The sequence below is a fragment of the Pelobates fuscus genome, chromosome 8 (assembly GCF_036172605.1).
Source record: "Pelobates fuscus isolate aPelFus1 chromosome 8, aPelFus1.pri, whole genome shotgun sequence".
NCBI lineage: Eukaryota > Metazoa > Chordata > Amphibia > Anura > Pelobatidae > Pelobates > Pelobates fuscus.
Genome location: NC_086324.1, coordinates 1,022,815 through 1,047,500, shown reverse-complemented (window position 1 = coordinate 1,047,500; position 24,686 = coordinate 1,022,815). Strand labels below are relative to the sequence as shown.

The 24,686-nt window shown below is 40.0% G+C and overlaps 1 protein-coding gene across 8 annotated transcripts in view; it reads left to right on the top strand.

Annotated features, from left to right (window-relative positions):
* The window catches only part of SLC35F5 (solute carrier family 35 member F5), an 86,744-nt gene that overhangs the window by 34,139 nt on the left and 27,919 nt on the right, over positions 1-24,686 (top strand). For all 8 annotated transcript variants that reach the window (XM_063429134.1, XM_063429139.1, XM_063429138.1 and 5 more), the window contains 4 exons: positions 18,649-18,730; positions 19,177-19,264; positions 19,956-20,020; positions 24,041-24,145. In XM_063429134.1, coding sequence (XP_063285204.1) covers positions 18,649-18,730; positions 19,177-19,264; positions 19,956-20,020; positions 24,041-24,145 — 340 coding nt within the window. The remainder of the gene's footprint in view (positions 1-18,648; positions 18,731-19,176; positions 19,265-19,955; positions 20,021-24,040; positions 24,146-24,686) is intronic.

Below are 24,686 nucleotides of genomic sequence, written 5' to 3'. Positions count from 1 at the left end.
TCTCTCTCTCTCTCTATATCTCTATATCTCTCTATATCTCTATATCTCTATATCTCTCTCTCTCTCTATATCTCTCTCTCTCTCTATATCTCTCTCTCTCTCTATATCTCTCTCTCTCTCTATATCTCTCTCTCTCTCTATATCTCTCTCTCTCTCTATATCTCTCTCTCTCTCTATATCTCTCTCTCTCTCTATATCTCTCTCTCTCTCTATATCTCTCTCTCTCTCTATATCTCTCTATCTATCTATTATATATTCCCTTTTAGTATAATAAACATCCCTTCAGAATCATGTCCAAATAATCTGGAGCAATCGTTGAAAAAGGAGTGGGGAGTTTAATTGGGAAAAAAAACTGTATTTAATAGGGAGAGATCACCTAAATTGTCAATTGGCTGTAATGGTAGTACAGGGGCTTATTAGAAAGGGGAAAACCTTGCCGATCAGCCCGTGAGTTCCAGGCATGGTGGTAGGATTTTTCCGTACCAGGGGACCCAAACTCTTTCCAGTAGGTCCAGAGTTGAGTGTGGGATGTCTGTGATGACCCAGGGTCTCCGAAGAAGAGCGATGCCATCAATTGAAGTTGTAATTGGAGGAGAGTATGAAAATTCCCGTCCGTGTCCGTGAAGAGATCGTCAAAGGATGGAAGAATTTGTGGAGTGTCCATGGACATTTTCAGTAGAATAGGAAACAATGATTGAGTTTTCCATAGCGGGGTGATGAGAACCTAGGATGTTTTGTATCGGCAAAGGTGCAAGAGAGTTATTAAGCAAAGCTGTAGGTAGGTGTAATGTCTGGAAGGAGACCACCGTTGAAGGAAGGCATCTGTCGCCAGAGCCTCTGGGTCTGGTATCAAACTGAAGAAACAGGGAAATTGCATAGTTTAGCGTTTAGCAGTGTAGCGGACCACGGGTAACCCGACTGATGACCTCCGCTAATTCCTTCATTCACCACTCTTGAACCATTAATACCAACAGACAACTATTCCCGCAGTAACCAAACGAAACATCGTTCTGGGAGTCAACCGATTTATTCAGGCCACACATGGCTTTTATGCCCAGACCCCTACATGGGGTCTCCAGGACAGTAAAACAGGGGTTTCAATCCCAAGATCCTCTGTGCCTCAGAGATAATTATCTCTCGGGTACAGAAAATCCATACACATGCGCACTGGAGACACAGGGACGCCAGTCAGACAGCACTGTTCACCTGGGTTAAGCCAATTTACCTAATCTAACTAATTATGTTTTATATAAAAACGCTATGTTTGTTATATGTTTTTATGATCCTGAAGAAAGTCCTCCCCCCAGTATTAAGAGTTTACTAAAGATGCATCTTATAAAATATAATGGGGATAAAGGAAATCTACTTAGAAAGATTCTATCCATAGAAACTACGAAAAGGAAATATTCCCCAATACTTGATTTGTTATAAAGCAACCAAACATCCCCACAGCTTTTAAAAAATGGGAAAGAGATGTTGATACCGAAGTTGACTTTAATTTGCATTTTTTAAAATTAAACCTCTCCATTGCTTAAATATATTGGAAAACGTTATTAAAGTCGGCTATAGATGGTATATGGTTCCAAGGAGATTAAACAAGATATGTCAAACTAATCCTCCTAATTGTTGGAGATGTTTTAACTTAGACGGCTCCATGATACACATATGGTGGAGCTGCCCTAGAATCCAACCAATATAAAAAAATAGCTGAGATACGTAATATTCTGCCTAAACTTTTCACCAGAAACCGCTTTATTACATATTTACAAAAACAAGCTAGATAAAAAGAACGAAATACTAGTTATACATTGTTTGTTTTATGGCTAGAAAGCTCCTGATTGCAAGATCATGGAAAAAAACAGATATTCCAAATATGCAGCATTTGAAGGGCCACATTCTGAATCAATTAGAGATGGAAAAAGGAATAATCTGGCATAATGCTGATAAAAAAAACTCAATAAGAGAGATAATACCCTTATAGCAGATATAAACCTTATAGAAAGCTAGAGAAAAAACAGATTAATAATTTGAAGACCAAGAGCGAACCCATTTTATGTTTCAATGTACGGTATGTTGAAGTTTGTGTGAATGTGGATTAATCATAGATGAACAATGTATGCAAAACAAGAATGTCTATACTGTTGATGCAAAGAGTAAAGTGTCAAGTTAAACAAAAGTAATGTAATTGTATAGATATAAGAATATAAAAAAAGAGAGAGGAAGGGAAGAGAAAAGAAAAAAAAAACTATCTTTCTATGACTATGGTAGTAATATTTTTATGTTTGATTCTAAACAGAACCATTGTTTTACTGTATGTATATTTGTACAAAATGTCTCAAGACCAATAATTTAATAATAGGTGCCAGGTATATCTTTAATGTATTATGTTCCATATGAACATCGTGGTATGTATCTATGTCTTAAAAGAAACACTTGGGGCACCAATGCAAATTAAGTGCATTTGATAGGTCTCTATATTAACTTTTTGTTTAATATTCTCTTTAGTTTGGCTAAAAAAAAAGAAACAAACTAAAAACATGTATTTGTCTGCAGTCAAACTCCAACCCCCTTTTAAAAACACAAGTCTTCCCAATTGGAAGGTAAACAGTATAGTTTAGCCAATGAGAAACCGGAGTGAGCTTTGACTTTGCCCTATAGGTAAAAATGGACTACTTATCTCTATATTTCAAAGTCATGGAGAGAAAATGAGGCAGGTAATAAGACGACAGTGGGCAGGGCAAGATTTATATCATGAGCTCCTCTAGGCACAGAGCTCTGGAATCATTAGATAAAGGAATAATAAATCTATATCCTATTAAAGGACCACTCTAGGCACCCAGACCACTTCAGCTTAATGAGGTGGTCTGGGTGCCAGGTCCAGCTAGGGTTAACTCATTTTTTTATAAACATAGCAGTTTCAGAGAAACTGCTATGTTTATAAATGGGTTAATCCAGCCCTCAAATCCTCTAGTGGCTGTCTCACTGGCAGCCGCTAGAGGCGCTTGCGTGATTCTCACTGTGAAAATCACAGTGAGAGCACGCAAGCGTCCATAGGAAAGCATTGTAAATGCTTTCCTATGCGACCGGCTGAATGCGCGCGCAGCTCTTGCTGCGCGTGCGCATTCAGCCGACGGGGCGGAACGGAGGAGGATCGGAGGCAGAGATCTCCCCGCCCAGCACTGTAAAAAGGTAAGTTTTACCCCTTTTCCCCTTTCCAGAGCCCGGCGGGAGGGGGGGGACCCTTTAGGGCACTCTAGTGCCAGGAAAACGAGTATGTACGAGTATGTTTTCCTGGCACTATAGTGGTCCTTTAAGCTAAAGCAAGCTTGGCTATTTTAGTGTCATTCACTTCTCAATTTGCTATTTACCAAGAACCAAATGCAGTGCAGGTTAACAAAATTCAGTTAATAAAAAAAACAAAATTCTCATATTTACTAGTTGCAAATCCTGTTGAAATATACAGGGTTATTCACTAAAATGGGAATTCAAAGTGAATTTCAAATGTGAGGCCAGAGTAGCTGAATGGAAAGCATAAGCCAATTCTGTATTTTTTCAGTTTGGCTATTTTCATCATACACTTTAAATTCACACAATTGTATTCCTAGCACTATGGTACCCCCCTCGCTCGCGCGTTCGTTAGGACAAACCCATGGGAAAGCATTGAATCAATGGTTTCCTTAGGGGTTTAGCTGATGGTGGATGTCCTCATGCACAGCGTGAGGACGTCCAACATTAGGTGGCCAAAAGTTGCCTAATATACAAAGTTGCTTTAATTCCTAAGGAGTTCCCTAAAGTAAAGTGCTTATGGTGATTTTTAATCTAGCACTGGGCGAAACTCCTGGAGCCGTGCGGCATGCCCCCTTAGTGACATCGGGGCCTGCCGTGTGAGGTCCAATTAGAGGTCTCTCACTGAGAAGCCTCTGTTTTGACCTTCCTACCGTCTCAGAGCGCAGGGGAGTGGGAGGGATGATTCGGAAAACAAATAGCAGAGGGTATAGGGAGGCGGGAGGGAGGGGTTACTGCTTGCAGGGGTGAAGCTAATAACGTCAGTTGCCAGTGTGCAGTCCACACTGAAGACGGACGTTAATTATGGACCAGATCAGCCTAATGCACTTATCATATTTTAACGGTCTTTTACCCCATCAATTCAGTTTAAGTTTAAAGTAGCAGCTTTGGGTGGCACTGTGTGTATAAGAAAATAATAACAATCTATAGCCGAGGCATAGTCCTCTTTCAGTGACTTTGCAATGTCAGCGGTTTGGAAATATTTCAAAGTTTCTGATAAAGACATCAAATTTGCCGTCTGCAGTCTTTGTACAGCTAAAAATTTCAAGAGGGGGTACAGTGCAGAGGCAATTTTCCACAAGCGGGTTGATACACCACCTGAAAACACAACATCCAATTCAGCATGAAGACTACAGAAAAGCAACAATGCTTAAAAGTACCCCAACTACTAGCACACCAACACCATTTGTCGCCACAGTCTTTGAAAAGACTAAGAAATTTGCAAACGATGGTACCAAAGCACAAGGCATTGCCTTAGATGACCAGCCATTCTCTGTTGTGGAAGACATTGGATTTCGTAAGCTCATACAACACATTGAGCCTCGTTACACATTGCCAAGCAGACATTATTTTGCAGAAACCGGTCTACCTGAAATGTTTGACCGTGTTTAAAAACATATTCATGAGCTCATGACCACAGACATCCCAGCTCTGTTTTACCACTGATATTTGGAGCTCAGACGTAAGTCCAAGTAACATGCTCAGCTTAACAGCGCAGTGGATAGACGCCGATTTTAAATTGCAAACAATTTTCCTTCAGGCACAAGAGTTTGTCACATACTGCATCAGCGATAGCTGAGGCTTTAGTTACCATGTGTGAAACTTGGCACATTGACAGGTCTAAAGTGCATCTGATTGTCCGAGATAATGCACGGAACATGGTAAAGGCTCTGGAGGACAGTGGCCTCAATAGCATACCGTGCATGGCACACACGCTGCAGCTGGCTGTAAATGAGGGAGTGCTGAGTCAGCGCAGCATATCAGATATAACCGCATCAGGGAGAAAAATTGTGGGTCACTTTAAGCATTCTCCGCTTGCTTATTCCCGATTACAAGCTTTGCAAGTACAGTTTGGAATGCCACCCAAACGACTGCAGCAAGATGTAGCCACTCGCTGGAACAGCACGTACTATATGTTGGAAAGACTACTTGAACAAAAGCGAGTCTTAGCTGCGTACATGGCAGATTACGAACTGCCAGCAACCTTCAGTGCACAGCAGTGGATGACAATTGAAAATATTGCGTCTCTTCTTGTTCCAAGGAAAAACCAAGGAAAAAAGCTCAACTAATGCATCTGTTGCTGTTCCCTTGATTGCAGCACTGAAGCGTCTGCTAGGAAAAGAGGTGTAAACAGACCATGGCGTCAAAACAGCTAAAAGCACTCTTATTGGAGGCTGTTAAACGCTTTTAAGACACTGAGTCCAACGCCCTGTAATGCATTGCAACAGTACTAGATCCTCGATTTAAAGAACATTACTTCCACATGGAGAAAAAGCAGCGTGCATCGGAAATGATACAGGCACAATTCCATAGTACATAGCTGAAAAGAGACTTGCGTCCATCAAGTTCAGCCTTTCTCACATTTGTTTTTGCTGTTGATCCAAAAGAAGGCAAAAAACCCAGTCTGAAGCGCTTCCAATTTTGCAACAAACTAGGAAAAAATTCCTTCTTGACCCAAAATAGCAGTCCGATGTCTCCTTGGATCAAGCAGCTATTACCCCACTAATTAGAAATTATATCCCTGTATGTTATGTTTTTTTGCAAGTATTTATCCAATTGCAGTTTAAACATCTGTAATGACTCTGACAAAACCACCTCTTCAGGCAGAGAATTCCATATCCTTATTGCTCTTACTATAAAAAATACCTTGTCCTTGCCTTAGATGAAATCTCCTTTCTTCCAGCCTAAATGTGTGACCTCGTGTCCTATGTATAGCCCTGTTTATGAATAGATTTCCAGATAATGGTTTGTACTGGCCCCGAATATATTTGTATAATGTTATCATATCCCCTCTCAGGCGCGGTTTTTCCAAACTAAAGAGATTTACATTTTTTAACCTTTCTTCATAACTAATATGCTCCATTCCTTTTATCAATTTTGTAGCTCGTCTTTTTCTAGTGCCATATTATTCATCCCGAGAATTTATGCCCCTATTTATACATGACAAAACCTTTCTGGCCTTACCAACGGCAGATTGACATTGCATATTGCTACCCAATTTGTTGTCTATAACAATTCCCAAATCCTTCTCGTGTGTTGTTATCCCTAATTCACTACCATTTAGGGTGTAAATTGCTTGTGCATTCTTAAACCCAAAGTGCATAACTTTGCATTTCTCTACGTCAAATTTCATCTGCCATTTTAGTGCCCAGTCCCCCAATCTATCCAAATCCTTCTGCAGCAAGGCAATATCTTGCTCACATTTTATTACATTACAACGTTTTGTGTCATCTGCAAACACTGATACATGGCTTTCAATGCCCATTTCAAGATCATTTATAAATGATCATTTATAAATGCTCCCTAGATCCAATTCCCTCGCATCTCATCCGTACTCTGTCTTCTTCTTTCTCCACCTCTCACTAAAATTCTCAATCTCGCTCTCTCCTCTGGTATATTTCCATTGCCCTTCAAACATGCAACTGTAACCCCAATTCTAAAGAAGCCCAATCTTTACCCTAACTCCCCATCCAACTATCGTCCTATGTCGCTACTGCCTTTTGCATCCAAGATCCTTGAAAAAATTGTGTATGCGAGATTGACAGACTTCCTTGAGTCCAACTCTCTGCTAGACCCGCTTCAGTCTGGTTTCCGCTCTAAGCACTCTGTGGAAACGGCACTGACCAAATTATCCAATGATCTACTCGCTGCAAAATCTCGTGGTCACTACTCTATCCTAATTCTCCTTGACCTGTCTGCGGCTTTTGACACTGTTGATCATCCACAGCTTCTTCTCATCCTCCGCAATATCGGTTACAAGATATTGCTCTCTCCTGGTGCTCCTCCTACCTCTCCCAGCGCTCTTTCAGTGTTTCTTTTTCTGGCTCTGCTTCTTCTCCCCAACTCCTCTCTGTTGGTGTCCCTCAAGGTTCAGTCCTTGGTCCCCTACTGTTCTCCATCTATACTGCCTCCCTTGGTAAACTCATTAGCTCTTTTGGCTTCCAATATCATTTCTATGCAGATGACACGCAAATCTACCTGTCCTCTCCTGATCTCTCCCCGTCCCTCTTGACTAGTGTCTCTGATTGCCTCTCTGCTGTTTCTAACTGGATGGCTGCCCACTTCCTTAAACTAAACTTGACCAAAACTGAAATTCTGGTCTTTCCTCCCTCAAGTGTTGTTACTGATGTGTCTGTCTCCCTCCAAGTCAACGGTGCTACCATCAGCACCACCACGCAGGCTTGCTGCCTAGGTGTTCTCTTTGACTCCGACCTCTCCTTCAAGCCTCATGTTCACTCTATCGCCAAATCCTGTCATTTCCATCTCAAAAACATTGCGCGCATCCGCCCCTACTTAACGCCAGATGCGACTAAGGTGTTGGTCCATTCCACTGTCCTTTCTCGCCTTGACTACTGTAATCTGCTTCTCAGTGGTCTTACGTGCTCCCGACTTGCGCCGTTACAGTCCATAATGAATGCGGCGGCGAGGCTCATCTTCCTGTCCACCCGCACCTCCCATGCCTCACCCTTCTGTCAGTCCCTACATTGGCTTCCTATAAAATATAGAGCTCAATTTAAAATTCTGGTTCTTGCTTTCAAATCTCTACATAATGCTGCTCCCACCTATCTATCCTCCCTTATACACAAGTATGTCCCGTCTAGACCCTTACGATCTGCTGAAGACTTACGTCTATCTTCTGTCCGTACTCCCACCTCTGATGCTCGCCTTCAAGATTTCTCGATGGCTGCACCATTCCTGTGGACCCGCTTCCCTCCTCCGTTAGATGCTCACCCAGTCTCCACTCCTTCAAAAAATCATTAAAAACCCACTTCTTCATAAAAGCGTATCAATTCAACCGTTAATAGCTCCCAACTGATTCCTCTTCTGCAACTGTCACTAGTCTAATATCCTTACCTTTTTGTGTCATTTTACCCCACTCCCTCTAGCATGTAAGCTCATTGAGCAGGGCCCTCAACCCCCTCTGTTCCTGTGTGTCCAACTTGTCTGGTTACAACTACATGTCTGTTCGTCCACCCATTGTAAAGCGCTGCGGAATCTGACGGCGCTCTATAAATATCATAATAATATGTGAAATAGAAGCGGTCCCAAAACAGAACCCTGAGGGACACCACTTAACACTTTTGTCCAGCTTGAAAATTTACCATTAATGACAACTCGTTGTACTCTATCCTTAAGCCAGTGTTCTACCCAAGAACAAGAATATTCATCTGGACCAATTTCTTTTAGTTTGAAGACTAACCTATTGTGAGGAACCGTATCAAATGCCTTGGCAAAATCCAAGTAGATCACATCCACTGCAACACCCTGTTCTATACTTCTACTTCTTCGTAGAATGCAATTAGGTTAGTTTGACATAACCTATGTTTCATAAAACCATGCTGATTATTGCTAATAAAACAGTTCTTCCCAATGAATTCCTGAATATTATCCATTAATAGCCGTTCAAATAATTTCCCAGTCACAGAAGTTAAGCTCACAGGTCTATAATTTCTTGGCAAGGATTTCGAACCCTTTTTTAAATATAGGAACAACATCTGCCTTCCTCCAATCCTCCGGTACAATACCTGAAACAAAAGAATCTTGAAAAATTTAATACAGAGGTTCACTTATTTTCCCACTTAGCTCCTTAAGTACTCGTGGGTGGATACCGTCAGGCCCCGGAGCTTTATTTACATTAATTTTCTTTAATTGCTTTAGCACCTTGTCTCGAGTTATCTAATCACAAGTTATCTGCAAGTTTGTTGCAGCAATCATTTGCTTATCTCTTGCCATAGGATCCTCATTAATATATACTAAAGAAAAAGTTATTTAAAATGTCTGCCTTTTCCTGGTCTTCATTAACTAACAGACCCATCTCTGTTTCCAGTGAACCTACACTTTTTAATTTTTTTTTGTTTTTTTTGTTTTTAGAATTGATGTACTTGGAAAAAATGCTGGGGGTTGGTTTTGCATTCTTTGGCGATCAATTTCTCTTTTTCTTGTTTAGCCACTTTGATTGCCTTTTTGCAAGTATTATTGTCTTCCTTATTTCTTATATAGGATGCCTCTGATTTGACCGATTTAAATGCTTTAAATGCCCTTTTCTTATTTTTAATCTCTTGTTTTACTTCTCTACTAAGCCACATTGGTTTTAATTAGATTTTTTTATATTTATTACCCAATGGTACATACTGAGAATTGTACCTTTCTAATATTTGTTTGAATAGTTTCCATTTATCCTCAGTGGTTTTATCACTAAGGAGTTTATGCCGATCGATATGTTGTAGAGCTGCCCTAATCTTATTGAAATTGGCTTTTTTTAAATTATATGTTTTAATATACCCCACGTGCTTATGCTTTTTTGAGTTTATTTAAAAGTTACCATATTGTGATCACTATTTCCCAAATGCTCCCCTACTTGAATGTTGGTTAAAAGATTAACATTGTTTGTTATAACGAGACCCAGACAAGCATCCTTTCTAGTTGGTCCTTGTACCAGTTGTGACATAAAGGTGTAATTTAACACATTCAAAAACCCGATTCCCCTTGCTGAAGTACTAGTCCCTCTATCCCAATTTATGTCCGGGTAATTAAAATCTCCAATAATTAACGTGTTACCCCGATTTGCAGCTTTCCCAATTTGCTCTAACAGCAGTTCTTCCTCAATAATATTAACATTAGGTGGTTTATAACATATCCCAACCAATAACGCATTTCCCTTTGTTTGCACCAAGCAGATATCTACCCATAAAGCCTCCACATTTTCCTCGTCACACTCCACATGCCTAAGATTTGACTTTAACTCATGGCTGACATACAAACATACCCCACCACCCTGCCTGTTTTTCCTATCCTTCCTAAATAATGTGTACCCATTTAAATTAACTGCCCAGTCATGTGTCTCATCCCACCATGTTTCTGTTATGCCTATTATATCGTATTGTTTAGTGTATGCTATTGCCTCTAGTTCCCCCATTTTGTTATATAGGCTCCTTGCATTAGTAAGCATACATTTAATATTACCATGAGTCACTTGTACTTTTTGTGAATTATCACTATTACATACCTCCTCTGTTCGGAGCTTCCCCCTCCCCACATCTCCACCCCCTTCGTTCTGAGCTAAAGCCCATTTCCCTTCCATCCTATCTCCATTTTCTAGATTGCTTTGACCCTCCCCCCTACCACTAGTTTAAAATCTCCTCCAACCTTCTAGCCATCCTATCCCCCAGCACAGCAGACCCTCTTCCGTTTAGGTGCAATCCATCACGACTATACAGGTTGTACCCAAGCGCAAATTCGGCCCAGTGCTCTAAAAACCCAAAATCCTCTTTCCTGCACCAAGACTTCAGCCACGCATTGACCTCTCTAATCTCCCGCTGCCTTTCTGCTGTAGCGCACAGCACAGGTAATATTTGAAAGGTGGAGGTGATGGAAGCATCTGGTGAAGGAGACTTGATATGCAGCACAGAACAAAGTGTGCCAGAGAAACGCACAAGTGATGGGGAGCACATTCTCTCGCTTTCTGACATGTTTGACGAGATTCTACAGGAAAGCAGCACACCGATCCACAGCAGTGCCACAACTGCAGCTACAAAACAGCTGTAGATTTACCTCGCTGAACTACCCATCGTCAGAAGCAACAATCCCCTTAACTACTGGCGCATGAACAAAGATCGCTTTCCATTGCTTGCACGGATTGCACGCAATCACCAGCACAGAGAGCTGGACATTCTGAATTTTCGGTTTCGGCCCAGACTTTTCATTTCGGTGCATCCCTAATTATTACACAAATGCCTTGATCTAAGAAAGAACGGTGGTATGAGGTTGAAAAGGCTCTTACGGAATAAATTGAAATGTTAAAATTGTTTTGGTCCGTGCAAGAGTCTAACTCTTACCTTCTCAAATTGAGTTCTGGAAGTAGTTGTGGTGAATTCTATTCTCACAGTGTGGCTAAAGATAAACGATATGAAAATTACAAAAATATATAATTAAAGCCTTACCTTTTAAAATTCTTGCATAATATTAAAGATCTAAAATTAGACTGTTGGATCAATGCGGGTGTTGAGAAAATTGCAGATGTAATGGTAGGTCCTAGGATCATGATATTTCTTTACCATTCCCTGAGCAATTTAATTTTATAAGGATCAAAAAAATGTTTTAAATCTTTTTGCCCTGCAGAAAATCATGAAATGTATGAGGAATGTAGGAAAACAGACTATGAGACGAAAAACCTTTTAAAATGTGTGTGACGAGACCAATCTCGCCACTGTGCATTGGAGGAGCCTGGTTACCCGCCTGCTGCCTTTAGACTATGGCCCCATGTTGAAACGGTTCATTTTCCCCTGCAAAGACATGAAAGCCGGGTCATTCGGTGCTTGCCCTGTTTGAGCGGTGATACCCCATATAGCTATGCCATGGAGCCCATTCGTATAATTTGTATGTTTGTATTTGCAGTATGCTGATTCTGAAAATGTAAGTTTTATGTGAATGTGATGCATGCTTTTAAAGTTATGAATAATGTGGAAAAACTGTATTTCTCTGTCTGGATTTACTGTATGCTGTTAGAGACTGATTGCCAGGAGTGTAAGCCGCTTGGGAGCTTTTCCTGTTCGTTTGCTAGCAGCTATTCGTGAGGTTCCAGTTCGGGAGTTTGGAGTGCTACTTGGTATCCTGTTCGGGAGTTTGGGGTTCTGCAGTAGCTGTGCCTGTGTCTCTGGAAGGGGAAGATCTGCTAAACGGCTGTTAACCCCTTTTATGCCTTGGGGTGCCGTTACAATGTGCTAATATGCTGAGAATGTCTGAACCACCTCACATATTTACAGCACTTAAAAAATGGGAAAAAGATTTAAATAACAAAATTTCAGGAGCAGAATGGACTTATGCATGGAACTTAGTTTTAAAAACTATAAAGTGTTTGTATTTAACAGAATTACAATTTAAAATTAGTAATAGACTCTATTTGGTTTGGCCAAAATGGAGCAGAATGTTTCTGGTGGGTGGTGGAGATGGAAGGCCGGTGGAGGGGATTTCATACAGAATGTACATGCATAGATTGAAAGTATTACAGATGTAGACTTACCTTTTAGCCCTGAAATAGTTTTATTGCATTTGGAACTAATTAATGCCAATAAAAGTCTGGAAATGTTCCTTATACATAAATTGGTGGCAGCAAAAAATCTTGTTGCCAGATACTGGAAACCAGAAATACTGCCCAGCCAACAGTTTTTTTAAATAAAACAACAAGTACTGTTTCAGTTAAAGATGGAAAAAGGATTAGCTAATCCACAAGATAAATCTAAATAGCATATTGGATAGATAAAGTCACTCTCTCCAATGAACGCATTTGGTAGAGCTCTTTTTTGACCATAATGCCCCTGCAAACTGAATCTGACTGTATTCCGTTTCCCAATTACTTCTAATAATAGATTAAAGGCATTGTTAAGATAGCACTAGAAGAAACTCATTGCTTAATATTTGTTAATGTTGCATACTGTGGAGATTGTTACATGTGCTAAGAATGTCATTGTGTTTATGGAATAAAAACAATGAAAACCAATAAAAATAGAAGACTTTTGTTTTGTTCAGAGAATTGGATTGCATATGGGGCATTGGTATGGATCGGGATCGTTTCTCTATGCGGTATCCCATCACAGTCTGAAGAATCCATGCATCTGTGGTCAAAGACCTGTATATGCTATAAAATAAGCATAAGTCTGCCTCCTACATTTGCATGGGAAGAAGGGTGAATATTTGACTTACCCATAAGGTCGTTGACTTTGAGGATTGCTTCTGATGATTCAAGCCTTGCAAGCGCAGGACACTTCCAAAAAGTGCGCATTTGCGACGGTACATTCAGCATGGATGCATTTGCTTGCCACGGGTTCCCGGCGTGCAGGCAGGGAAGAGGAGCGAAGTAGCAAGGAATCGGCGGTGGGGACACAACCGACCCCAATTGAGATCCTGGCAGGGGAAAAAGGTAATGAGCGGGTAAACGGCACCCACTGAGTGCTAAGGAACATAAAGTGTCAAAGTGATGCCAGGAATAATTCGAAATAAAGGAATAAGCATAAAAATTTAGCAGGGGTAAGAAGGAGCAGATCCAGTAATTACCAGGGTAAAGGGGAATCCGTGATACATCACAGTATTCACTTCATTACTGGGACAAGGCAATAAGAAAGAGGAGGCTTTTTATTACATATAGTTATTATTATTATTATTATTATGGGGCATTTTGTGGGACGTTCTGATTGGCTTGGAGAATTGTTAAATATTAAAGTTCTATGCGATCATTTTGAAGTTTCAAAAACAAAAATGTTCTCTGTTTCTGAGAATAAAGAGAGATTTTTTTTGTAAATAAAATTTGGGATTCTCAGTTAATTTAATCTAATAAAAGCCATAACTACATACATTCATTCTCTGTTCAAGGGTTATCCACTAAATTGCTTTTTTAAATTAAAAAACTCAGGGGATTCACAGCAAGGCTTGTAATTTAATGTAGTTCTTAATGAATTGTGTTTTTTTTTTTTAGCAAACTATTTATTTGTAAAAAAAAAGTGTGTTCTAAAATACACAAAATTCTTTAAAAACTACACATTACAAAGAATATTACTAAATACACCGAATCCCTCTCAGGGAATTATCCATTAAATTGTTAAAGGGACACTATATTTACCAGAGCAACTACAGCTTAATGTACAGTATACCGCTTAATGTATGTGTGGCAAACCTAGCCACTTCAGACTATAGAACTGTGTCTCTAAAGGTTGTCCTAAACACTGCGGCCCTATTCTGTTTGAATGTACTTTGCATTCTGTATTGAACTGTAAGATTGCCTGTAATCCCTATAGCATTCGTATGCTAGCAGCCAAAAGCCGCTAGCATTTACATGGTTGTTTCACGAACAGCAACTTTACCGGCTGTTCGTGAAACGAACTAAGTACCGAACCCAAGCCCACACACTGATGGTCGTGTGCCACCAATTACCAGATTGCAACATTGTTGCAATCGGTAGTTGAGTGCTTTCCTGGGTGGCCGTCGTTCGACTACCGACCACGCGGCGGTCGGCCATCTTGGATCCTTTGTCTCCCCAGCGGTGTTTTGTCGTCGAGCGCCTGGAACTGAAAACGGCTACTCAACGGCACGAACACCGCTGTACTTCCAGGCCGTTCGGGAGCTCCGGTCTTCTCCTATTGTGGTTCCCCATCGGTGTTCGGTACCTTCAACGACCTTAATAATAAAGTGTATTTCGTGCGGGGTTCGGTTGTTTTAGCTGGGATCTGAGCGGTACTCTCACGAAAGGTGCACTCAGACCCCAGCTATCTACCGAACGTCCGTTCGTCAGAATAACATGAATATTGTACAAGTGGTGAATTTAAATGTAAAATGCCAGTTCTGCTGCACGGAGGGATAATCCACTTAACGGTATATTCCAGTGTGAGTATCCCTCTCGTGCAGCAGTGCCTGATGGGAGAAATTCTCCAAATGTTAAGTCCCCCATGTAGTCCCCTACTGTATCACCCCTGCTATGTCAGTAAGGAAACCCCTTGCATGGGGACTTGCATAAATACTGGAAGCTGTGAATAAAGACCTCAGTTGACTCCCAGAACTGTGTTTCGTCCGGTTACGGGGGATTTGGGATATTGTCTTACTTTTCAGCGCTGACTGTAGATTACCTTTACTACTAGCGGAGATCGTGGGATTTAATATTTCCGCTCCGCTACAGTATGGTATACCGCTTAATGTACGGTATACAGCTTAATGTACAATATACAGCTTAATGTACGGTATACAGCTTAATGTATAATATACAGCTTAATGTACGGTATACAGCTTAATGTACAATATGCAGCTTAATGTACGGTATACAGCTTAATGTACTGTATACAGCGTAATGTACAATATGCAGCTTAATGTACAATATGCAGCTTAATGTACGATATGCAGATTAATGTACGGTATACAGCTTAATGTACGGTATACAGCTTAATGTACAATATGCAGCTTAATGTACGGTATACAGCTTAATGTACAGTATACAGCTTAATGTACGGTATACAGCTTAATGTACGGTATACAGCTTAATGTACAATATACAGCTTAATGTACGGTATACAGCTTAAAGTACAATATGCAGCTTAAAGTACGGTATACAGCTTAATGTACAATATGCAGCTTAATGTAAAATATGCAGCTTAATGTAAAATATGCAGCTTAATGTACGGTATACAGCTTAATGTACAATATACAGCTTAATGTACAGTATACAGCTTAATGTACAGTATACAGCTTAATGTACAGTATACAGCTTAATGTACGGCATACAGCTTAATGTACGGCATACAGCTTAATGTACGGCATACAGCTTAATGTACAATATGCAGCTTAATGTACGGTATACAGCTTAATGTACTGTATACAGCGTAATGTACAATATACAGCTTAATGTACAATATGCAGCTTAATGTACGGTATACAGCTTAATGTACGATATGCAGATTAATGTACGGTATACAGCTTAATGTACGGTATACAGCTAAATGTACAATATGCAGCTTAATGTACGGTATACAGCTTAATGTACAGTATACAGCTTAATGTACGGTATACAGCTTAATGTACGGTATACAGCTTAATGTACAATATACAGCTTAATGTACGGTATACAGCTTAATGTACAATATGCAGCTTAATGTACGGTATACAGCTTAATGTACAATATGCAGCTTAATGTAAAATATGCAGCTTAATGTACGGTATACAGCTTAATGTACAGTATACAGCTTAATGTACAGTATACAGCTTAATGTACGGCATACAGCTTAATGTACGGTATACAGCTTAATGTACAATATGCAGCTTAATGTATAATATACAGCTTAATGTACGGTATACAGCTTAATGTACAATATACAGCTTAATGTACGGCATACAGCTTAATGTACGGTATACAGCTTAATATATAATATACAGCTTAATGTACAATATACAGCTTAATGTACAATATACAGCTTAATGTACGGTATACAGCTTAATGTACGGTATACAGCTTAATGTACGGTATACAGCTTAATGTACGGTATACAGCTTAATGTACGGTATACAGCTTAATGTACGGTATACAGCTTAATGTACGGTATACAGCTTAATGTACGGTATACAGCTTCATGTATGGTATACAGCTTCATGTATGGTATACAGCTTCATGTATGGTATACAGCTTCATGTATGGTATACAGCTTCATGTATGGTATACAGCTTCATGTACAATATACAGCTTCATGTATAGTATACAGCTTCATGTATAGTATACAGCTTCATGTATAGTATACAGCTTCATGTATAGTATACAGCTTCATGTATAGTATACAGCTTCATGTATAGTATACAGCTTCATGTATAGTATACAGCTTCATGTATAGTATACAGCTTCATGTATAGTATACAGCTTCATGTATAGTATACAGCTTCATGTATAGTATACAGCTTCATGTATAGTATACAGCTTCATGTATAGTATACAGCTTCATGTATAGTATACAGCTTCATGTATAGTATACAGCTTCATGTATAGTATACAGCTTCATGTATAGTATACAGCTTCATGTATAGTATACAGCTTACTGTATGGTATACAGCATAATGTAATATACAGCTTAATGTACAGTATACAGCTTAATGTATAATAAACAGCTTAATGTACGGTATACTGCTTAATGTACGGTATACAGCTTAATGTACGGTATACAGCTTAATGTACGGTATACAGCTTAATGTACGGTATACAGCTTAATGTATTCTGGTGAGTATAATCATTTTCATGCAAACACTGTATTTTCTGAGAAAACGCAGTGTTTACATTGCTCCTAGGGACACCTCCAAGTGGTCACTCCTCAGATTTCCCCTGGAGGTGCTTCCTGGGTCAGTGCTGCATAGTAGGCAGCCCTGTCGTTCAGTGTCTCCACGCTCTGCATGGAGACGCTGAATTTTCCTCATAGAGATGCATTGATTCAATGTATCTCTATGAGGAGGTCCTGATTGGCCAAAATGGCATTTGGCCCCGCCCTGTGCCAATTTTTAGCCTATGGGAAAGCATCGGATTGGCTAAAAATCTGACACTTTGATGATGTCACAACGGGGACGGAGTCAGCGCTGGCGGACCCGAGCGGCGCTGGAAATAACGTGAGTGTTAAACTTTTATAGGGGGATAAGGGGGATCAAGCCTCATAAATGGTGGTTTAACCCTATAGGGACAGGAATACATGTTTGTGTTCCTAACCCTATAGCACTCCTTTAACTATTGTTTTCTGAAAGTCTCGAGGGTTTCACAGCAAGGTCTTTCATTTGTGAGAAACCGATGAAGTGAGGGTCTCACCGCAAGCACTCCCTTCTTACTGACTACTCAGGTAACCACAGAGGGGAGCAGTAACGATTTACAAAATAAATGAGTGTAACCCTATGCTGCAACATTGCTCTTAAGTGGATTAGTTATCGCGATTACAGCAGTGGATACGTTGTTTTAACCAATAGCACTGACATATACTGTAGCAGATTTGTACCCTAAACTTTGATGTTTTAGCTGCTGGAGAATACTCCATTTTTAGTGTAACTTCATTTGTGGCAATGCAATTAGTGGTCAGGCTGGCTAGTGTAAATACATACTGGGCACAATTTGTACACTGACGACGAGTGACGACTCTGTGCTGCCCAAGTCCTCCCCTTAGCCTATCCTCCGAAGTGTGCTTTGTCTGACAAACATTCTGTCTAGTTTTCCTTTTTACTGTGATACCTCCTTTCAGTTTCTTTTGTAAGTAGTAATTTAACAGCCTCCACAGACATGCAGTAGGATTTAAACAAGCTTTATCCCACCAATCACAGAAAGGCTGTGTCTTTAGCAGGTCTCTGAAACGTTGCTTTTTCTGTGATATGCTGGAACAAGACTAGGATAAAGTCTAACCTTTCAGGCCCAGAGTTCCAGTCCTAGAAAGCTAGGGTGGTCTCTGGATAGAAGACGATGCCTGCCTGTTGGTGAGAAGCAATATTAAATGTTAATATTCCTGCAGCCATCCTCCCGAAATAACCCAGCGGATTTCCAGTGTGCCAAGCACAGTGATTCATGGGGCTTTTATGGCACAATCTGGCATTCAATGCAAATAGCACATGCAATTTAAAAATTCAAATCTGAGGTTGGATTTAAAAAGTATGGTATGTGGAACGTGTAACTTATAACTAGCTATGAGAATCACCTGTTCCTGTTTGAGGGTTGAGTTTGCTCTTTTAATATTTATATGATGTTTGCTTTTTTAGAACTCCTCTGGATCCCAAGGCAGAATGCAGGAAGTGTCCATGCATTCCTCTCTTCCTGTTTGCTGGGAATCCATTCCTGTCCGATCATACTCTGATTGACTGCCATTTGCTCTCTTTCAGTGGTTCTTAGCAAACTACTCTTATCAAGAGGCTCTTTCTGAAACACAAGTTGCCATAGTAAACGTCATTTCCTCCACATCTGGTAAGTGAATCACTTTAAAACCTACATTTGCCAGATTGCGATTTATTATCTGTCTGGGAACAGGAGATCGAAGTTCAATGTTCACGGTGTACAAAATGGGTAGATTAAGTTTTTAGGTACCATCGTAGTATGCAGACTTATTCAAACACTTAACTAGCGCTAGAAATCTGATTCAGTCCTGGATATAAAGTGGCAATCTATCCACCCCGGGGTGACATTACAGCCAGTGCTTGCTCACTCTATAGAGTGGCACTCCATTGATTCAGTCATTTTTATTGACCGCAAGCCCTGGGGCCATGTTAGACCGGCTCAGATTCATTGCTTTGATATTGGCACCCCACGTTTCTCTGCCAGTTTATGTAGTGGAACTCATTTCATTGGATAGTTAATGCTTGTTCACAGTGGCCACTTTATAACACTGAGATTTCTCTTTCATTTCCTTTTAGGTTTGTTCACCTTGATTTTGGCGTCTGTGTTTCCCAGTAACAGTGGCGATCGTTTCACTCTTTCCAAGTTGCTGGCTGTGGTTCTGAGGTGTGTTAGAAAGGATTCCCTATTCTTTAGTCCTGGCTGCCCTTTAGCCCTTGCAATTTGCCCACTGGCTTGAATAAAATCGGTATTTCTATTTAAGCAATAACAAAAAATAAAGAAAAATAGTTCCTGGAGTCTACTTCGGTTGTCCACTCAACCATGGGGTTTGAGCCCTTCAAAATGAGCAATTTAATCCGCATTAAGAAAGGAAAGAAAAATGATCCCCTTTATTACCTGTATTTATAAAAAAGGCTGTAATAGTCTCCAACGTAATATCAAGTAATAACGAATACAAAGAGTAAAACATTGATATACACGTGTACTTCTCACTATGTGTCATCCCCTAGTTGGCTCACCAAGGGTCAATCTGTAGCTGGGAACTTGTTCACTATATTTTTGGGCAATTTACTTAGTAGACTGCGGCTCATTTTATCTCTGTCCCTAGTGAATCACTTGGGGTACTAATCATCGTGATAAGTATACATACATACATACTAATTGTGCATTATTTGTGGTGCATATTAGTTAATACTTTGGAAGCTATTACAGCCTTTTTTTTTTTTTTAATATATGCAATAAAGGTTATTATTTTGTATTTTGTTACACTTTGCTCTCTTTTTTTTTTTTTTGCTGATTAATTTCTCTATTTCTGTTTGTTTTATATTTTTAATATATTGTTCTCTTTTCCTCCCAGCATTGGCGGTGTTGTGCTAGTCACTTTGTCTGGATCTGAGAAATCCCTAGATAAAGACACCATAGGTAATTACTCTATAATAGCATTATAAAGGGGTTCTGTGTGCTTAAACAAGAACCCGAAATGTCAATCATTTAGCAGCTACCACACTGATGGGGAAATCCCTCCTATTTACGAATTTATAAATGCAGTGCAGTAAGGAGGTTGGAAGGTGGAATCCAGCACAAATCTCCTAAGTGGAGCGCTAATTAAAACACACTTATCCCTAGTATAGAACTGAAGTAAAAACCAGTCCAATATTGAACATAGGGGAGATAAAGGAGAATAAATCTAATGGTGTAGTTTGTACAATAATAATACGTGGTAAAAAAATATAAACAAACAAACTCACAAAAATAGAGCCAAATGCAGGGACTGGCTCAAATCACAATCACTTTGGTGTGTTACGGTAACACCTTTCCCTCTTCTTAATGCTTTATGTTAGGCTCAAAATAAAGCACAGAAATTGCTAGTGTGGTTTATCAGGAACCAAATAATCTTACATATCAGATGAATACTGCTCACCTTACGAAGAGCGTTGGTAGGAGCCGCACTCAATTCCAGCAGCCACCCGGTGCTCCGGAGCAGGACCAGACATCCCACAACGTCAATTCAATTAAAGAAATTCTCAGGCACTCAAGGTGTTAAAGCCGCAGGCAGTTTTAATGAAACAAAAAAGAGACCTACCAATGAGATCTTTGTCAAGCAAACGCCAAAAAGCAAACATGAGTGTGTGTATATATATATATAGCAATCGGTGCTTAAAAAGGTCAAACAATAATTCGCTTAAGTAAATATCATTCAGATAAATGTAGAAAATTGTTGGAAGTGCACTCCACCCCTTGCCAAGGAATCCAGGGTGCTTAACTGGATATGTCCCAGTACCAAAATGGACCAAATATAATAGTAAAAATAGAAAATGAATCCAGGCACTCCAAATGAATTCCAAGAGAAAGGCGATTTATTGGAACCAGCAGCTACAAAACGACGTTTCAACCCCTAAATAAATGATAAAGACCCTTAGGGGTTGAAACGTCGCTTTGTAGCTGCTGGTTCCAATAAATCGCCTTTCTCTTGGAATTCATTTGGAGTGCCTGGATTCATTTTCTATTTTTAAGTAAATATCATTAACACAAGTAATTAACATAAATCATACAAATCACAAAAATATCTATAAAAGCAACATTCCATGACTTACCTCTGTGTGTCAGAGTAGGGAGACAAAATAATTTACAGCTCTTAATGAGAAAAATAAAAGAAACAAATAAAAAAAATAAAAAGAACGCTAACCGAAGCAACAAAGACTAATTTCCGGATAAGTGGAACGCAAACAAGCATTTTCTGTACTTTGGAACGCTTAAGCGCAGTCTAATAAAATAATAATTAGTAAAGGACAGGCAAAGGACGTTCGTACGATAATATGCATGAGCGGCACTAGATACTTGTACAAACATGCACACGAGAACAAGAAACAAGTCATACGAACTACAGTTAGCAGGTAATCTGCCGAACGAAGAACAATATGCGCATGCCTATGGCCGAAAGTAGATATACAAAAAATTAATAGATCACAGAAAACTGATCAAACATATGAACGGCACTAGTTGTTCGTACGCACATGCAAATATGAATGGCCAATAATCTATGCACATGCATCCCCAGGAAAACCACCAAACAGGAATGAATATGCGCATATATGCAACTGAAGCCAGGCATAAAAATGAAAAAGAAGAGAAGAAAATAGAAAAAAAAAATAATAGTAGGAAAATAGATGAGAAAAAATTAAATAAAAGAATATCAGATAGACATCAGAGAGAACATTAATAATAATAATAATGAAAAAAAATAAAATCAGAAATCAGAATCAGAATTTATAAAAAATTCAAAAGGTAATAAATAAAGTGAATTTAACTGCCATGCAATTTCACATTAAGATTTCATCAAACCAATAATGGCCAAGAATAGAATAAGGAGCACTCAACTGGACAAATGTAAATATAAATAAATATATAAACTGCTCAAAAAAATAAAGGGAACACAAAAATAACACATCCTAGATCTAAATGAATTTAATATTCTTCTGAAATACTTTGTTCTGTACATAGTTCAATGTGCTGACAACAAAATCACACAAAATTGAAAAAATGGAAATCAAATTTTTCAACCCGTGGAGGTCTGGATTTGGAGTCACACTCAAAATTAAAGTGGAAAAACACACTACAGGACATTGTTTGATGTAATGTCCTTAAAACAAGTCAAAATGAGGCTCAGTAGTGTGTGTGGCCTCCACGTGCCTGTATGACCTCCCTACAATGCCTGTGCATGCTCCTGATGAGGTGGCGGATGGTCTCCTGAGGGATCTCCTCCCAGACCTGGACTAAAGAATCTGCCAACTCCTGGACAGTCTGTGGTGCAACGTGACGTTGGTGGATGGAGCGAGACATGATGTGCTCAATTGGATTCAGGTCTGGGGAACGGGCGGGCCAGTCCATAGCATCAATGCCTTCGTCTTGCAGGAACTGCTGACACACTCCAGCCACATGAGGTCTAGCATTGTCTTGCATTAGGAGGAACCCAGGGCCAACCGCATCAGCATATGGTCTCACAAGGGGTCTGCAGATCTCATCTCGGTACCTAATGGCAGTCAGGCTACCTCTGGCGAGCACATGGAGGGCTGTGCGGCACCCCAAAGAAATGCCACCCCACACCATTACTGACCCACTGTCAAACTGGTCATGCTGGAGGATGTTGCAGGCAGCAGAACATTCTCCACGGCGTCTCCAGACTCTGTCACATCTGTCACATGTGCTCAGTGTGAACCTGCTTTCATCTGTGAAGAGCACAGGGCACCAGTGGCGAATTTGCCAATCTTGGTGTTCTCTGGCAAATGCCAAATGTCCTGCACTGTGTTGGGCTGTAAGCACAACCCCCACCTGTGGAAGTCGGGCCCTCATACCACCCTCATGGAGTCTGTTTCTGACCGTTTGAGCAGACACATGCACATTTGTGGCCTGCTGGAGGTCATTTTGCAGGGCTCTGGCAGTGCTCCTCCTGTTCCTCCTTGCTCATACCGCGACGGATGTAGCGGTCCTGCTGCTGGGTTGTTGCCCTCCTACGGCCTCCTCCACATCTCCTGATGTACTGGCCTGTCTCCTGGTAGCGCCTCCATGCTCTGGACAGACACAGCAAACCTTCTTGCCACAGCTCTCATTGATATGCCATCCTGGGTGAGCTGCAATACCTGAGCCACTTGTGTGGGTTGTAGACTCCGTCTCATGCTACCACTAGAGTGAAGGCACCGCCAGCATTCAAAAGTGACCAAAACCTCAGCCATGAAGCATAGGAACTGAGAAGGGGTCTGTGCTCACCACCTGCAGAACCACTCCTTTATTGGGGGTGTCTGGCTAATTGCCTTTAATTTCCACCTGCCTATAATTTCTATCCCATTTGCACAACAGCATGTGAAATTGATTGTCACTCAGTGTTGCTTCCTAAGTGGACAGTTTGATTTCACAGAAGTGTGATTGACTTGGAGTTACATTGTGTTGTTTAAGTGTTCCCTTTATTTTTTTAGCAGTGTATATATGAAGAAAATAAGGAAAAAATCAGCACAACTTACTGCCTTCCATTGATCCTCCTTTCTACTTATTACAATGTGCTGCTTCTGCCTCTATCCATCATTTAGACGTTCGTAGCTTTCAAATCATTTTTCAAATCTTTCGTTCTGCATGAAAACATCCTCAAAATATTACTGTTGCATCATATACTTCGAAGTTCAGGTAGAAATGTTATGTTATCAGCATGTGCGATCTCATAGTAAGTTTTGGGTCAGCAATCTATCGGTCTGTCTATATATCTGTCGATTTATGATTATAGCTGAGATGTTTTGGGGACTATCATTTTAAACATGTCTCTCTGTACAACATTGGGGGAGTTTCCTTGTATCTGGAAATGTTACAGTACATTCTTTTACCTGGCCTGTCATGGGTTTAAGATTTGGGGAATTGATGTCTGGTTCGAATACTAACATCTCTTGTGTTTCGCAGGCTCTCTGTGGTCCCTGGCTGGTGCAATGCTTTACGCGGTGTATATTGTCATGATAAAGCGTAAAGTGGATCGAGAAGATAAGCTAGATATCCCAATGTTTTTTGGTAAGTAGAAAAAGGAATTGCATCCATGGCATTTGAGTCACTAATGAATATTAAAAAACAAAAGTAAAGTATAAACACTAAAGGTGAAAACCGTATAACTGGAAGTGATCCCAGGTGTACTTCACAGCCACCTAAGAGAATATACACATATATATATAAAGAAGTGGAAACCACCCAGAATACGTTAAGATCTATATCTAAAAATAGAATGACCTGTATTGAGGTAAATCCTCCAAATATGCGCTCTGTATAAACAAATCAAATAGCTAACATAGCGTAAAATAGTTTAAATTAGGAATATAAGTAAATGTGGTGTAAATGCACTCACAAACAGATGGGAGGATCAAGCCTTTCACCCACTCAGGGGTACTGTGATGAATATAAGATGTAGGATGTAGTCTTCCAACCAGATATAAAAATTAAAGGAATCAAATATAGTGAATGTACGTAGTCAAAATATATAACACGTTTTATTGGTCGCACTTACACTTGGGATGTAACAATCCAACGCGTTTCGTCCGTTAGAATGCTGGACTTCAGG